This window comes from Solea solea, chromosome 10, assembly GCF_958295425.1.
Source record: "Solea solea chromosome 10, fSolSol10.1, whole genome shotgun sequence".
Classification (NCBI taxonomy): domain Eukaryota; kingdom Metazoa; phylum Chordata; class Actinopteri; order Pleuronectiformes; family Soleidae; genus Solea; species Solea solea.
In genome coordinates, this window is record NC_081143.1 from 7,311,507 (window position 1) to 7,328,208 (window position 16,702).

The 16,702-nt window shown below is 39.9% G+C and overlaps 1 protein-coding gene across 1 annotated transcript; it reads right to left on the reverse strand.

Moving 5' to 3' along the window:
- Positions 1–11,004: 11,004 nt before the first annotated feature.
- thumpd1 (THUMP domain containing 1) lies at positions 11,005–15,879 on the reverse strand. Its single transcript, XM_058639611.1, has 5 exons — positions 15,376–15,879; positions 13,495–13,672; positions 13,318–13,403; positions 11,990–12,152; positions 11,005–11,897 (listed from the first exon to the last, which is right to left on the reverse strand). The coding sequence occupies exons 1-5, from the start codon at positions 15,580–15,582 to the stop codon at positions 11,566–11,568; spliced, it is 966 nt and encodes a 321-aa protein (XP_058495594.1). The 5' UTR covers positions 15,583–15,879; the 3' UTR covers positions 11,005–11,565.
- Between the last annotated feature and the right edge of the window lie 823 nt (positions 15,880–16,702).

The following is a 16,702-nucleotide window of genomic DNA, read 5'->3' on the forward strand; positions in this document are numbered from 1 at the left end:
CATCCATCCATCCATCCATCCATCCATCCATCCATCCATCTATCTATCTATCTATCTATCCATCCATCCATCCATCCATCCATCCATGTGTGTTATGTTGTGGGGGACCGAGATCTGTTTACACAGTCACATTATGGGTTGTCTTCCTTATGGGGACAAAATTCAAGTCCGTCATAACGTAACCACTGTGTGTGTGTGTGTGTGTGTGTGTGTGTGTGTTCAGTTCTTGTATGGGTATCTTTGTGTGGACCAAAAAACGTAAAAACCATAGGGAATGAAGGTATTTTGGGAAAAGTGAAGACATCTTGACTGGTCTTCATGTTCACTCACCTCTTAAAAGGGATTGTTCAGGGTAAGAATTAAGGTATGGTAGGGTTAGGCATTTAGTTGAGATGTAATGTTAAGGTAAGGGGCAAGGGAATGTATTATGTCTACAAGTGTCCTCACTACGAATGCTGTACAAATGGGTGTGCGTGTTTGTGTGCGTGTGTGTGCGTAAATTGAAATACCACGAGCTTCCCATTGCCCACAAGAGGATTTTTAGAAATTAAAATTGAATAAAAATACTATATACTACTACCACTACCAATACTATCACGTTCAAAAATGTTAAAATACACTCTCCTTCCTTCCCACTCAAAGCTAAATACAGAAAAAAGACTTGAGTGAGAAAGGCATCATGCATAGTCAGCCTACTCACAATGACACTGATACCGTGTTGACATTGAGCAGTTATGACGTTTACCATGGCTACTATCTTAGACTAGCTTGTTAGCATGCTAACGTTTGCTAATTAGCAGTACAAGTACAGCTGTAGTTGATGGGAATGTCATTAGAAGTGAAGGTTATTTGAAGGAAGTCCAAATCATTGGACTATTTTAAACCTTTGACCTGAAGCTGGTGCCACATATGGGACACAAAGAGGCTCTCAGACATATTACAATGTAGGAAACATGAAGGACTGGATCTAGTTTCATGAAAATACATTAAAAGATACAGTATTTGTACTGTCTGTTGTCAGAGAATTTTCCACATTATTTATAGCAATATATTTTACATTTAACATTTCTGCTTCACACCATCAGCCTTCTCCACAGAAGTTGAGAGGTAAGACAGGTCTGTCCACTCTGTGAATGTCAAAGCAAGACAATGAGACAGCACACACGACTGTGAAACCTAAAGCAGCTAAATCAAATCTAGCAATGGTTCTCAAAAAACAAAGAAGTGTCATTCATTACTCCTTAACCTTTGTCAAGTATGTGATGAAAACAGTTATTTGCCAGATTTATTAATTGTGAAATTGAGGCAGGGCCCTTAGACTGCTGACATGGCGCATTTGGTCAGCGTTGCGGGTCTAGCTCAGGGGTCCCTTTGTTCCAGCTGCCACAGCAGATTTAGGCGTCTGTACGGAGGGCTGTCAGAAACAGGCTTATCTCTTGGGGGCCTCTGAGCACAAAGACCTATTTAGATGTTCCCAGGGAGTGAAATCTTCATTTTATACCTCTTGAAAGAAAACAGACCTCTGCTCTTTTGGAAAATTAGTTGGGGACAAAGAGTTTGTTTGGCTACAAGAACAGTTTCCAAACAAAGAATGAGAAGGGTCTTGTACAGTGGACACTCTCATTATGTTAACAAGAACCGAGCAACATGATATCAATATATCCTGTTGGTTTATGTGTCTTTTTTGCTGTGTCTTCATTATCCAAATTCCGCTGTTTTTCTTTTCCTCATAGTAATCTAATTAATTTTAAGGATGTAACAAATCAATATCTGAAATGAAGGAGACAGACAGTGTATTCGAATCAAGGTTTTCTATCTTCTCATGCAATTTTTCATCCATCTATCTCTCTATCTTCTATTCGCTCATCCATTCATCCACCTGTCCATCCATCTGCTGGCCTTTCCCAGTCATGCCTCTAGTAAGGGTGTCAGTAGATCTGCCATGGCGCCCTGCTGATGTGTATTGTGATGAGCTTGAATACTCCAGCTACCAATATGGCCTGCACCAATGCTGGATTAGCCACAGTGGATTAGCTGGCTGCCCTCCTGCTGCTTATTCAAATATTGTTTCACGTATTGTCATCATTGGGGCAGAGCTTTGGCCCGGTAGCCTGTAAGCTACAGAATATTTTCAAAGAAAAACCACAAAAATGTCTGCTTTCATTTTCCAACAAAAGCATGTGATTTTATTTTTCAGTGATCGTAGGATTTGAATCTTTGAGGGTCGGGGGAAAGCGGCGATGGGTTCGGAGCGCATCTGCAGCCATGGAACATCGAGAAAAAGGGAGGATAGAAAGATGATGGAAAGCAACATCCAACCAAGGCCAAAATCAGGCATGAAAGCGTGCCTTGATCTTTGATACGCGGCGTTCTTCTTTTTTTTCCTCCTTCTTTCTCTCTTTCACCCTCACACATACACATGGGAGTCAAGGCAATTGATGTGCTGCCTTTGATGGCGAAGAGAGGCCTATATTAACAGCCAAAAAAACATGATGAAAGGGCCGAGAAAAAAGAAACAAATGGGTCGAAAATGTGTTATTGGAAAGAATGGCAACTCATGATAAATACTTGGGATGGAGCGATGGTAACCAGACATTGGGGCGTTGAGGGTTTGATGGTTTAACAGCAGCGGAGGAGAGGCTAAGGTAGACAGAAAGCTTACCGTGTTAGCCCAGCGGTAGTAGTGGCTGATGTTGGCTTTGTGGTTCCAGTATGTCATGTTGGTGGTCATCCTGTCAGAACAAGGGACGTGAACACACTTGCTGTACAGCCTGGGTCCCTCCTGGTGATGCAAAGGTCTAGACGCCAGTGGACGTCCCATGGCATAAGCAGTCGCCATCTTTGTCCCGTTGTTGTCTTGGATATCCTCTCCTGCGTCTTCATCCCTCCCTCTCTTCTTTGATCATGCCTCCCTCCTTTGCTCTGTGCCGTATGACATCATCACGCAGCGGTATCGACAGGCATCAAAGAACCTCTGGGCAGGACTGTGTATCTGTCGGTCTGTGCATTTGAAAAGGGTGTAAATATGGAGCATAAAGAGTGCTGTAACCCCCCTCTGCTCTCTGCATCCAGTGTTCTCCTCTCCCTGCAGATGAATGGTTTATTAGACCAGTACAAAACTATACACACACATGCACACAGCCACACCACCCATCTCTAAGACGGGTGTATCCCGTGGCCCCCTGCTGTGCGTGTAGCATTTGATGATGTGTTTAACCGCTTCATTCATCCCCAAGCACTCGCTCCTTCTTCTCCAATCCCTACCCCATCCTCCATGTCCTTCTTCTCAAGCTGTTGCAGCAAACTCAAACATGTTCTTAGTCAACTTTTGGACTGAGGGACAGTTAAATCAGTCTCAAACTAATCCACAAACACTCCTCCTCAAGTAGCCCCCCCCACCTCAACTTTGACTCTCATCCCTAGCTCTTTCTCCCATACCTCTTACAGCTGGTCGTTACCATTTCCAATCCTGTTAGAGTTGTATGTCCTCTTGAGGAGCCCCTCTGTCTGTCTGTCATCTGCCTGAAAACCACATATGCATCTTTCACTGTTACACTCCGAGTCTTTCGTCAGCAGCTGTTGTCCAATCCAATGGTAGCTCCTCTTCCTGAAAACACACATCATTGATGTTCCAGGAAACAGAATAAAGCCAGCTCTTTACCACTATCACCATTTAATGACAAACATTTTGAAAAATATTCCATTCAATCAACAGTAAACAAACAGTGTTATTGTGCCTGGCCTACATATTAAGGACAAGAAAGGAAGACAACAGGGGTTTTATGTGTTCAGGCTGGCAAACAAACTAGCTCAGAGACAGAAATGTTGCCTTATTTCTTTAGTTTAGTTTCTCTTGTAGATGATGAATTTCACCAACTTGGTCATACAAACTAATTCCACTGAGGAAGCTCCAGGAAAGCAGTAAATGCTTCACTGGTTAACTAGTCTTCAGGACAACACAGTTGATTGGTTATATTCTTCTTCATTAGCAATATTTAATTGTATACCAGAAAAACAAATAACCACAATGACCAAACCAACAGAGGTTGTAGCATGTACTCTTACTATGCTACTCTCACAAAAATGATGTGTAATCTATGAACTTAAGTTCAAAAAAGCGAACTATCTTTGGTTGAATACGTGTTTAAACATTACATGTAACATTGTATCAACTCTAAATGTCTAATTGTAGTGTTGAAATCTGTTCATTCGGAATTGTTCTTACCATTTTTAATACTTTGCAATAAAGCTCAAACTTTGTCTTCAAAGGTTTTGCAAACATGTCATTTCACCATCTGCTTTGCATTGCACATGAACAGCTGATAACATGAAGTGTTAACCTGGAAATCAGGGTTTCTTCAGATTATGTTGTCTCCCTTCTGCATGTTTGCATGTCTGTGTAGAGCTGAGATCAAGTCTCGTTAGTCAAACAGGGCCTTTATCCACATCCCCTTAAGCACTGATCATTACATGGGAGGAAAGAGGAAAAGTAATCAATGCTGTGTTGAGTCACACAGCTGATGTCCTGCTTCTGCGTTCTCCCTCAAGTCTTCTGTTGTGCAGTTTATCCTAGGTTCCTATTCACGTCTCTGCGCCGCACTCTGCCCCCGAGCCCCCCCCTGCTGTCGAACTAATTGTCAAGGTTCTTGTTAGCATTATGCTAAAATGCGTCTCTCTGCAGCAAAAGCCATCCAGTGATATGGAAAGTACCCTCGGCATGGACTAAACCTCTGATTAGAATGAGGGAATAGTTGTGAGTGTGTGAATGGGACAAACTGCCCCTGAATTTGTTGTTCCTGATTCTGTCCTCAAACTGAGCTGTCTTTTTTTCCCTCTCTCGCTCCACACTTCGCTCACATGAACAGGCATTTACATTCAAACAGCAACTTCATTACAGGTATTAAGAAAACTAATTTCACCACAATAATAGACTCCTTAAAAGTGTCCACTCCCCCCCACAAAATAAGTCAACATAATCCTAATCAACTAAATCCCTCTGCTGATTGTTCCCTTTCTACACGGATAAATAGCAATGTTTGGAATCAATTTGGGCACTCTTGGCCCACCTGTAGGATTGCTGGGGTAACAGCTAATAGCAGTGAGCTGTCAGGCTGTCGTGGGTTGATAAGCATTTCTCATTATCTAACCCCATTCACATAGCTGGGAGCCACATACACACACACACACACACACACACACACAGGTTTGTGCAGCTATTCCTCTGAGGACACTGTATTAACTCCCATTCATTTGGACTTCCTAAACAAAGCATTATCCCCAACCTTAACCGTAACCTGTTAATGCCTAAGTCTATAACCTTAACCTAACTATAATTCAAATCTTAGCCCCATCTCTGCTTCATTAGGACCAGGTTTTGGTCTCCACGAGGACCACTGGCCCAGAAAAGGTCCTAAAGAGGTAACAAATACAAGCACACGTACACACACAAAAAATAAGCACACAATAACTCAGAGAAAAGATGTTCTCCAGAACACATTCCTGCCATTGTGACAATAGATGTGAATAAATAAATAAACTGGTGTGTATGTGTGTGTCTATTGACTATATGACAATGGTGGGGGTGTGTGTGTGTGGGGGGGGCGTTTGGTGAGCTCCACACAGATACATACATAGAGAATAGACAAAAAAAAAGGACAACATCACTTTGGCAAAACTCATAATTGCTTTTCACCCGACAACAGTCACACACGAGGACTCCACTCAGAGGCCAACATTTGCTGTAATACAAAAGCACACTTAGTCTTTCAGACACTTTAGCTCTGCTGATAAATTTGCAAGTGAATGCGACCGCCTCGTGTTTGTTGTGAAGCACTGTTTGCGGTATTCACTACGCCGTGCACACTCATGTCAGTCACAGCCACAAATGCAGATGTACATAGTAAGAGTAATTAGAATATCTTGATAAAGGGAGCACCAGCATCATATTTTAGACTTAATTTTGAATGGCAACTGTCATTGTTTTCTCAACAATTATTATTCAATAAACCTAGAAATTAAAATTGAACCACATTATAGGGTACTTTACAAATGCGCTAAATTACAAAAACGGACATTTTTACTCTTTAACCGTCTTTCAGAAATAGGTTTGTTGCAAACTGGACACAAGGTTCACAAAAAGTCTCTCTGTGGCTGGTTAAACGCTTTTTTTAATGTCCTCAGGAGGCGCACAGTGGTCTTGGTAATCTAGAAACCACAACGTTTTAACCCCCCAAGATTTAACCTACGAAGCCGGGAATGAAGGGTTTTGATCTGGTGACCAAGAACCCAATGGTCAATTTAAATAGTTTTAGTAGACCTGTGAAGATATTTGAGAATAATCCACCAGAAGGACAAACATCCTCAGCAACATCTCAATAATCAGGCCTCTATGTTAGAGGAACGATATGATTGATAACAGGTTACATGGAAGAACGGGGCTGAGCATACTGTAGCGACGATAAAGCCTAAATGAAAACGCTCCCTGAACCGTGACACGTGTGTCATCCTGAAGTCCATTTAAATTGATGCAATTTATTAAACAAAATGATTACTGACAAACTGTAACAGATGAAAATGAATATCATGGCACAAAAACTAAGATCTATAACGTATATTAATTGTGTAAAGTGCCGGTCAACAGAAAATTACGGAGCCAAACTCACCCTCATTGTCTAAAAAAGGACCATGTGCATGTGAACAGGTGAATTTATTGTCGAAACCACACCCCTTTGCCCAACGCCAGAAGTGAGATCTTCAAAAATCAGAAATATAAACCTACAAAGATTCTCTGGTCCGATGACACAAAAATTGAGCACTCTTCATTCATTCATTCCAAACTGCTCCAGGGTGAACATGTGAAAGGGACTATATATGCAGACAGTGCTCTTTTCTTTTTGGAACAATGACCTGAGGCATCCTGCTAAGAAAATATCGGAGTGATTGTCTGTGAGTGGCCCTGCCAAAGCCCAGAAAATGGCACTTTACAGATGTTGTTAATCCAATCTAATGGGTATTGAGAGGATCTATCAAGAAGATTTAGATAAAAGTGTGGAGTGAAACGAGTGTAATGAGAAACAAAACGGTGACTCTCTCTTTTCACTTGTTGAGATAAAGAAAAGAAAGCTCATGAATTAAATCAACACTGAGCCAGGACAATGTGCCAGTGAGTCAGCAGAGATAATGCCAAGACTCTGATACGTAGGCAAACAAATGGATTAATATTTACACCGCTATTGCTTCAAAATGTTTTCATTGACAATATACTATATATATAGTATATAAATGTTGAGGTGGCGATCTATGCCACCCTGGACACTCCTTGCTGCCCTCGAGCAGGTGGTTCATGTCAAGAAAAACAGCCTTTCTATAAGAGTAATGTTGTTATGGTCTACGCAATTGAATATCAGGCCAAAACATCGTGTTTCATCAGGTAAAACGTTAACCTGAACTTTTTTTTCTTCTTACCTAAACCACAGTCTCAATCCTGGTCCTGGGGACCCACTGCCCTGCCCATGTTTTTGATGTTTCCCTGCTCCAACACACCTGATTTAAATAGTCAGCTCATCAGCAAACATTGCTGAAGCCTGATAACAACCTATTTATTTGAATCAGGTGTGTTAGAGCAAGGAAAGTCATAAAACATGCAGGACAGTGGGTCAGCACGACCACGATTGAGAGACTCTGATCTACGACTGTTGCTAGTGTCTTGGAATTTCTTCAGTCAGAGACGAAGACCCTCGTTAAGTTAACAACCTGGTGGTAACATGGACATTGTATTTAATCACTAACTTGTTACGAATACTTGTTTAAAGCACAAATGTTTGTGAGATTTTTTTTCCAAAAACCCCCAAAATGCTCTTAACAAACTATAATTTGCAGTTCAGAATTATTGTGCATCATTTGAATTTTGAGAATTACTGCTTCGTCTTTGAGTCTAACAGTAATTTTACGGCCATTTACTCTCCAAACTTTTGGCTATGCATGACAACAGAAGTGTATTATTTTTCATATTTTAAACCGAAACGTCAAGAGAAGTAAAACATTTTAAAAAAACAAGCTAATCGGAGATGGCAGACTTGACCCCATTCACGCAACAAGCCTATGTCGGCCTCTGTTGGTCACATTGGCAAGTGCGGAAACACAGACAGACACACACACACACACACACACACACACAGAGCCACTAAAAACAATACTTAGTAAAAATAAGATTTTTTAAAGCATCTGCTGGGCCAAAATAGCAAAGCTGGCGGTCCACTTTCGGCCCAGAGGCCGCCATTTGCTGACCACTGCACTAAATGTCGCTAAATATCTGTTTTTAAGGGACTCTGAAATCTCTGTTTTAATGTTTTTAGAGTTTAAACTTTTAGAATTGCACATGTCTAAATTTATATGTATATTTATAATAACTTTTTTATAGATGCTGGCTGCACGAGCAGGATTGTATTCATTGTACAGTGTGAATGTGCAATGACACTAAAAAGATTAGGACTTTCTTGTCCATGGTGTCTTACACAGATTTAAATGTATAAGGTTGTTTGATTGTTGGCTGCAACAAAATAAAAATAGGCAAAGACATGAGTGCATTAGTACGGTATTAATAAAATAGTAAAAACTAAGTATTTAGCTTGTTAAAATTCAACACTCACAGCTTTCATTCTGCACGGAGTGAAGGCTACAGTTAGGAGGGGGTTGAAGCCATTGTTGGGGGGTGAAGTGAGACAAATGAGACCCTGGAGAGAACTACTTAGCCACTCATAAAGGTCAGATATGGAGCCACACCAGTTGATGCTAATCCTGACCCTGGGGACTGTGTGCACATGCGCCTATGGATGCAATTGTTTCACAGGCCTGTGACATTTAAACCTGAATGAGCGTCGAGTCCTGGATGGCAGAACAGAGCACGCGTGCCTGTGTTCCTGTTTGGCGGAAAAGCAGTGGGCTATAGAGCCCACGGAGGTTTAATTAGACATGGCCTTGAGGGCAATTTTTCTTACGTAGACAACACTTAGTGTTTTCCACTGTAAATATTCTGTTAATTCTCTTCCTGGCTAAACACTCCGCTTCCACAAAATGCTTTTAGTGAGCAGATAACAGATTTTTTCCCCCCCTAGATGGCAATTAGTAATAATAAACAATTCATGTCATTAAAATGTTGTCCCCACAGCTGCAACAAAAAAGTAGAATTCCACCTGTCAGCAGTGGTGTCATTCAGATAACACAAGCGTGACATCATTATGTGTTATCACCGGACATTATGTAGACCATGCACACCGTCTAATTGGCATTGTACTAATAATAAGAAGGCAGGTGAAAAACATGTTATCCTTTCCCCGAGTGTCGGGGTTATAAGGTTTTAAGGAGGTCACAGTGATTGGGGCGACTGAGAGGTGTAGTTATATGCAGTGGAGATAATGAACGCAGGGTCATAGCAGCGGCTCAGCCCAAAAGTAATGAGCAGAAAATAATTCAGAATTCAGTTAACGCATGTTTGTGTGTGTGTGTGTGTGTGTGTGTGTGTGTGCGTGTGTTGTTGTATGACACAGACAGACAGCTTACGCTTTCTCCTGTGATGAATAATGACATTATTGTGTGTGGTGATGTGGTTTATACTGTTCAATTTTGGGAAAACATAAATATTTTAGAAATCTTTCAAAAAAAAACAACAAAAAAAAATGCTTTATTCATATTTATTTGCCAAATAATAAACTAAATTCACCTTATTATACCCAAGTTTGAGCCAGCTTACAGGGCTTCTCCTATGTGAAGTCAGAAATGAATCAACAAATTTTTCTGTTCAGGAAGTAAATAACTATAATTTAATCTTAATCAAGAAATAATTTTTTCCCTTTTTGTTTTGTTTTGTAAAACAGGAAATTTGAAAATTCATGAACAATAATAAGTATATTTTAGCATTAAAATATCATTTGAGTTAAAGAGCTTCTACATACTGGTGTATTAACTGTTAGAGTAATATTAGAAAATGAATGAATTACTAATGCTGTTGATTTGGGGCAGCTGTGGCATAAATCTTACAGTGGGTGGTCTAATACATTTACGCACGGTATAGATAACAGAATTTCTCTTATTAATTTTACACATTTAGTTTTCACGAATGTCTAAAACAGACTTTTCCTGGTAATATACTCAAACACACAAACAATAAACTGTGACCCTCTCAGACGTGCTCAGTGGATGCAGAAATATCAACATATGCTTTTATTGGTCAGCTCATCCTGTCACTACAGTGCTCCAGACTGAATTACTTAAACAATTTTTGGATAGGCTGCATTATTTGCTGTTAATAAATTTTTTTGTTTTTGTTTAAAACAGTTTGTTTATCACTGTGATGGATTACTGACCTGTCCAGGGTTTACCCCACCTTTCTGCCCATCAGCTGGAATTGTCTCCAGCTCCTCGCGACCCTCATATGGAGGATAAAGCAGTAGACAATGAAAAGTGTATAGAACCTACTCATGTCAGGGTAGAATATCAGGAGTTTGCCCGTTCAAATTACCTTTAAAAACTGGTAGAAAGTCCTGTTGCCTTCAGGATGATTTGAAATCCCGGCACCATCATCAGGTCAAGGTTTAAGTTTGTCTAATGCTGTGAATTATGATCATAGACAATCAATAAGAATGACAGTTTGCGTTCAAGCTTCAAATTTTAAACTCACCACACTTCATGGTCACACGATTAAACTGTAAAATGTGACAAATGTCTTTCTGAAGCATTTCGCTCTCTAAAATCTTAGTGTCACCCAAAAACAGATATTTGGTATTGCACCCTTAAGTGTATCAGATGATAAATGTATTCTACACTCTTTAACATGGATTAAATTGTATGGAGGGAGGGTGGCACAGCTGAGTCAATAACTAAATAAATCTGTGCTGTAAAACATTCGTCCATGGGAAACAACCTCACTTTCCACCATGGTGTCAATCTATGTACAAATGTGGCATCGTCGCCATCTTGTGGAGCAGAGAAGAACAGAGACGAGAAATGTTGGTTTTTAGTCACAAGAGACATTTTACTCCATGATGTGAAGAGGAAGAAAAAAAAAAAGCTCTGACACACCATATGTACTAAACTGCTGTCACAATCACTGCAACATGAAGTAGGAAAATGTCAGTTACAAACACACGCAGCTTTAATTCAGGTGCTGCTTTAGGAAATCTTACAAAAACAGTCTATTACTGTGCTTGTGTGTAATGCGCGCACACAGGACTGTACCTCTGTTAAACTTAAATTTAAAACGTTTCATTTAAATGAGTTTTAAAAAGTAAAATGTGAGCTGCTGAAACAAAGTTAAGCTGCACATAAAGATATGTACAGTTCATACTAAAGCTCTCCATTAAAATGGACACCCCAATATCATTGATACAGTTTTCTTAATGAAAACAAAGTCAGTAAATCATTGTAGGATCCTGCCAACCATCTTTTGTAAGTAAAGTCATAAACTATGAAAAAAATATCTTACTTCTTTCTCTTTGCAAACAAAAGCATAACAACATAGCAAAGACATTTTAAATCTGACTAACAACTTGTTGCTTTGATTTTAAAGCCTTATTCTCCTTCACCTTGGCCCTTATCAACCTCCTTGTCGTCCTGTGACACATTTTTGCCATTTTCCTCATCACCTGTCTTGTCCTCATGTTTTGTGTCCCCTTCCTTCTGATTTCCCTCCTCCTCGGGTGTGTTTGCATCAGTTTTTGCTGAGGTCGCGTCAGGCTTTGGTGCATCCACCTTGACTATTTCCTGAACGTTGTACTTTCTATACAGTGTATAGTCCTTAACCACACTGATGCAACACACGGCCTTGATGACCTCGACAATGATCGTCAGTTCTGGGTTTGTCAAATCCACTTTGTTTTTTGGATTCAGCTTCCCCACAAGACCTGTGACAGTCAAATAAACAAAAGGTCAATTGAGTTCTATTCTTGGATTAAAAAATTCTATTGTTGCTTTATCAATATTAAATAAACTCAACCTGCAACTGCTTTGATGATTTCATCTCTCTTGTTGTGGCTGCTGTTGCGGGCCTTGAAGGCGATCTGATAGGTAGCATAGTTTGGGGTTTTGAACCATGGTTCCAAGAAAGTAGTCAGGTACCTCACTATATCCTCCTGGAAGGCCTTGCATGTTCCAGTTACCTGGTTTGAGAACAAAACAAGGATTAGACACTATTAAACTTTATTTTATTAAATTTTTTATTTTAGTCTTGCTACAGACTTAATTGATTTTCAGTGAGGTAAGGATAAACGTTTAGATTATTTGAAAGCTAAGTTGCTCACAAGTGACACAACCTGTATTCTAAACCTTGTGCAAATTGGTACACAGTGCTGGTGGTACAAGTGTGATTATTAGTTTCCAACCAACACAGATTGTCATTTTTGCGCCCTGTGCCTATCAGTGTGCTCAGTCTTAAAATGAGGTGTGGTTGGGCACATTGTTGGCACACTGCTATCTTGAGGCAACAGAAACCCCTGTGCCACACTGACCAACAAAACCTGGACAGAGGGAGTTTCTGTCTCACCAAATGAACTGTTGGGTTTCTCTTCTCTTTATAAAATTGTAAAGCTTCTGCTCTACTAATGGAAAACCCCTTGAGATAAAGTATGTTGTGATTTGGCACTATCCAAATAAATTTTCATATGATTAAAGTCAATCTCGCAGTATTTTTATGCTTTTTGAAATGGTACATTAGATGTGCCCACAGGTGGATGCATTTCAGTGCTCCTCCTCCGGCTATGAAACATGTGAATGGTTCTTGCTGCAATGTTAACCTCATGCACAAGCACACCTAGATTTTTAAAGGGAACAACAAATAAAACGCCATGACCCATCATCCATCTTCTACCACTTTTATCCTCCACATGAGGGTCACTGGTGCCAATCCTAGCTGACATAGGGTGAAAGGCAGTGTACAATCTGGACAGGTCACCAGTTCATCACAGGGCTACACAGAGACAAACAACCATCCACTGTCACATCCACGGTCAATTTAATGTCCAATTTGCCTAACCCCCAAATCTTCATGTTTGGACCGTGGGAGGAAACCAGAGAACCCGGAGAAAACCCACACACACACGTGTAGAACATGCAAACTCCATGCGGAAAGACCCTTGTTCCAACACTAATGCAAAGGCAAGAGCCTTTCACCTCACTTTGCCCCTAAATGGCGTGCTGTGTAACTAGCCAAAAATGGACTTCGACACACCCACTTTAGAACATGCACTACAGACTTAAATAGGGCCACTTGTGTTGTTGTCTTTGTATACTGTGTGTATTTAGTTGAATGTAATTTTAGCTTCTCACTGGCAGCATCCGAAGGATCACACGAGACTTTTTCTTCTTGGTGGTGTGGAGATCAGACAGGATGTGATGAACCAACTTGTCAGATTCTAGGAGAGCAAAATAAAAAAAGTTAATAACAGTTGCTGGATAAACATTCAGAACAAAGTACTCTTTGTAGTAACTTAATTTAATGCTAACCCAGATTTTGAGTTCTGATGAAGATTACGTTGTTTGCCCCACTGTCCAAAGCCAGGAAGCGTCTCTCCTGTTTCGTTCTAGACGCTTGCAGCTGTGCCACTTCTTTCTTTAGTGCAACATCAACATCTTCTTCTTCAGCCTCTTCTTCATCACTGCTGCTCCCAGCATTACCATGCAACTGTAATCAAGGAGGTAATTTATTTTTTAGAAAACATACTTTGTAGAAAATCAGCTCCTGTCCATATATTCTAAGCTGCAACTACATTACATTACATGTCATTTAGCAGACGCTTTTATCCAAAGCGACTTACAATAAGTTCTTTTAGCATTTTTTTGAAAAGTTACTTGATTAAACCTGTATTTAAACAATACAGTACAAACAATACTATCCTTTACCCTGGATGAAGTCTGATATGATATAAAAAGTATCTAATTCATTACAATCAACAGTGACAGTATTTTCAGTTAAAAAATTGCTTACGCTAGACACATCTCACAAGACAGCATTTAGTAAAATCATGTCAAGAGCAGGAAAACAAATACTACTAATTCAATCAACTCTTTCCGGTAGCTGCCTAATACAGTGTGTGAATCATCTAACACAGTGGTTCTCAAACTTTTTATAATAAGTACCACCTGGGAAAATACTGAGCTTTCCAAGTAATACCATTATCACCAACGCAGTCAATTGAGCAAAGTCAGCTACAGACTTCGCTTAAGGAGCCAGATTTATTCTCACTAAGATAATTTACTCTCCAATCATCCTCTCTCATCAACCATTCCACCAACAGTGGAATGGTGAAATTAGATCAAAATGGAGCAAGAGATAAGGTAACTCTAATTATTATGATTAAATTAATTAATTAATTTTTGTTATTGGTTTCATTTTCTACACACTGTGGTCAAAATTCCATAGCTCCACTCCAGTCACATACCCTGGATCTAACATTGACAAAAGTCAAGTATTGGTAATGACAGATCAAATCAAATTCAGCTTAAGGCCCCATAAAGGCTATGCCTGGCTCGGGTCTCTAATCAACAAAGAACTGTTACGCTTTTGGGTCCTTTCGTAATACATAATTCTGCTGCTTAATGTTTTAGTCTTTAAGTGATGCTTCTACTCTGGTAATATATCTTCATGTGCTCTCTTTGGCTTCTCATCACCCTGTACTAGGGGTGGATCAAAATAATGATTTGGTGATATATCATCCTCATGCAATAAGATAATTTAATCGCCATGGCCAAGTATCGATTTTTCAATTAACAAATGAAGGCGCTCCAAAGTAGTCCCTTTGTTTGAGTCAGAGGTCTCAAACTTGCCACTTAATATCAATTTATGAGTTGTTTCTATATGTTTTTATTTATAGATTCATTTTCAAAATATGTGAAATATTCAAATAGATTATTATTTCAATTGTCTTTTTCCTCAAAAAAGTTGGACTTTTTTTTCCACTTTACTGGCCCCCTACTGACCAAACTAGACCCTCAGTGGCCCCGAGGTCACTTGACGTTGAGACCCCTGCATTATGCACTTTGTTCTCTATGTTGTGAATAGATAGAGGAATACTGCACTTTTGACTTTTCAGAGACAGATGTCGTGATGTATCACTATATGATTGTCTTGCAATGTATTGATTATCAGAGAATCGTTGCATCGTGATATTATTAGTATGGTGGCATCATATGTATGGTAGCCTGTGATTCCCACCTTTATCTACACTGTTGAATTGTTGTTTGTTATTACTTGTCATTTATGTAGTGTATAATTACAAAAAGGTTTTATAGGACAATTCAGTTGTTACAAGGAGTCAAATTTAGAAAGTGGTTAACTTTATTTGGTCAAATAACAGAACAGGAATGACTGCAGTGTGTCTCACTCACCTTCTCGGGTCCATAGAGCTTGTCGGCGTATTCATTGAGCAGGTTGAAGGCCTCGGCTGTGCACTTCTTCTCGTTCATGTTGCAGGTGATAAGGATTCCCTCCATACCCACCTCCAGCTCACGGGAGCCCTTATACCGCTTGTTGTGGTGTCCGCCCGCATACCGCTTCTTGTTCCGTTTCCTCAACTCGTTTGGCACAGCCGACATGTTACAGCAGCGAGGCTTTCCTGACGGTTGAACTGCAGTTAAGTAGCAGCGAACTACCGTCTTGTTTGAGTTGCTTCTCTTCGGTTAGCGGCTAGCTTACGGGTTGAGACCAAATCAGCTCAATGTGAGGTAAAAGAAAATGCAGCGACTACACTGTAGAAGTCGAAAGGAGTTCCCGTTTTAGTCGAAACGCGCGTGAGGCTGTTCTTAAATCTCAAGAATCGTCTCATTCAGTCACAACACAACAGCACCGGATAGCACGTTTTTGGTCTCACTACGGCGTGTCAGGAGGGACAAAAGGCAAACTGCCAGCCACTACAACTACGTCTTTAAAAGGACAAGCTGGGTTTAAAATTGTGAAGGTCCCAGTGGTGGGAAATTTGCCGTTGTATGTTTTACCGGTAAAACTAATAATACATTAATTGTATTCTGTTCATTATTGAGCTTCATAACTGAAACTTACAGAAAAGTATTATGGCTTTCTGGATTTAATCTCATAAAATCATACGTGGCCCTAATCCTCTTCCGTAGTAAATAAACGTAAAGGATGCGTAAACAGTGTGGTGTTTTTATGTTTAATGTAGACACAGCTTTCATATCAAAGATTTACTATTACAACTGGTACTCATTCACGCTGCTTTCAGGACGATTTGTATTTTATCCAGCACCATCATCAGTGCAAGGTTGAGGTTTCAAACTCACAGCCCCAATCAATTTCATGCAGCCCTCCACTTAATATCAAGTGAAAAAGTATTGTTTCATATCAAAACATACACTTTTAATTTGACATTATATAAAATATCATAATGCAAATTTTAAGCTCATTTCACCCAACAGTTGTTTTTTTTTCCCTCAAGAATGTACTTTTTTTCACTTCACTGGCTCCTGACCAAAAAGATGCAGAGTGGCCCCCAGGTCATTTGAGTTTGAGACCCTGGAATAAGTGATGAGTTAAGTTTGGAGAACATATTGAAGAAAATTCAGAACTAAAGAGAACAGAGGTAAGATACATATAGTCCTCTCTGACCATAATATATTTCTTTAGCAAAATGACTCTGGGATGCTCTGCTCTCGGCTCTATATTTTGAGTTGCATCAGGCTTTGATTGGCCTTCCTGGCA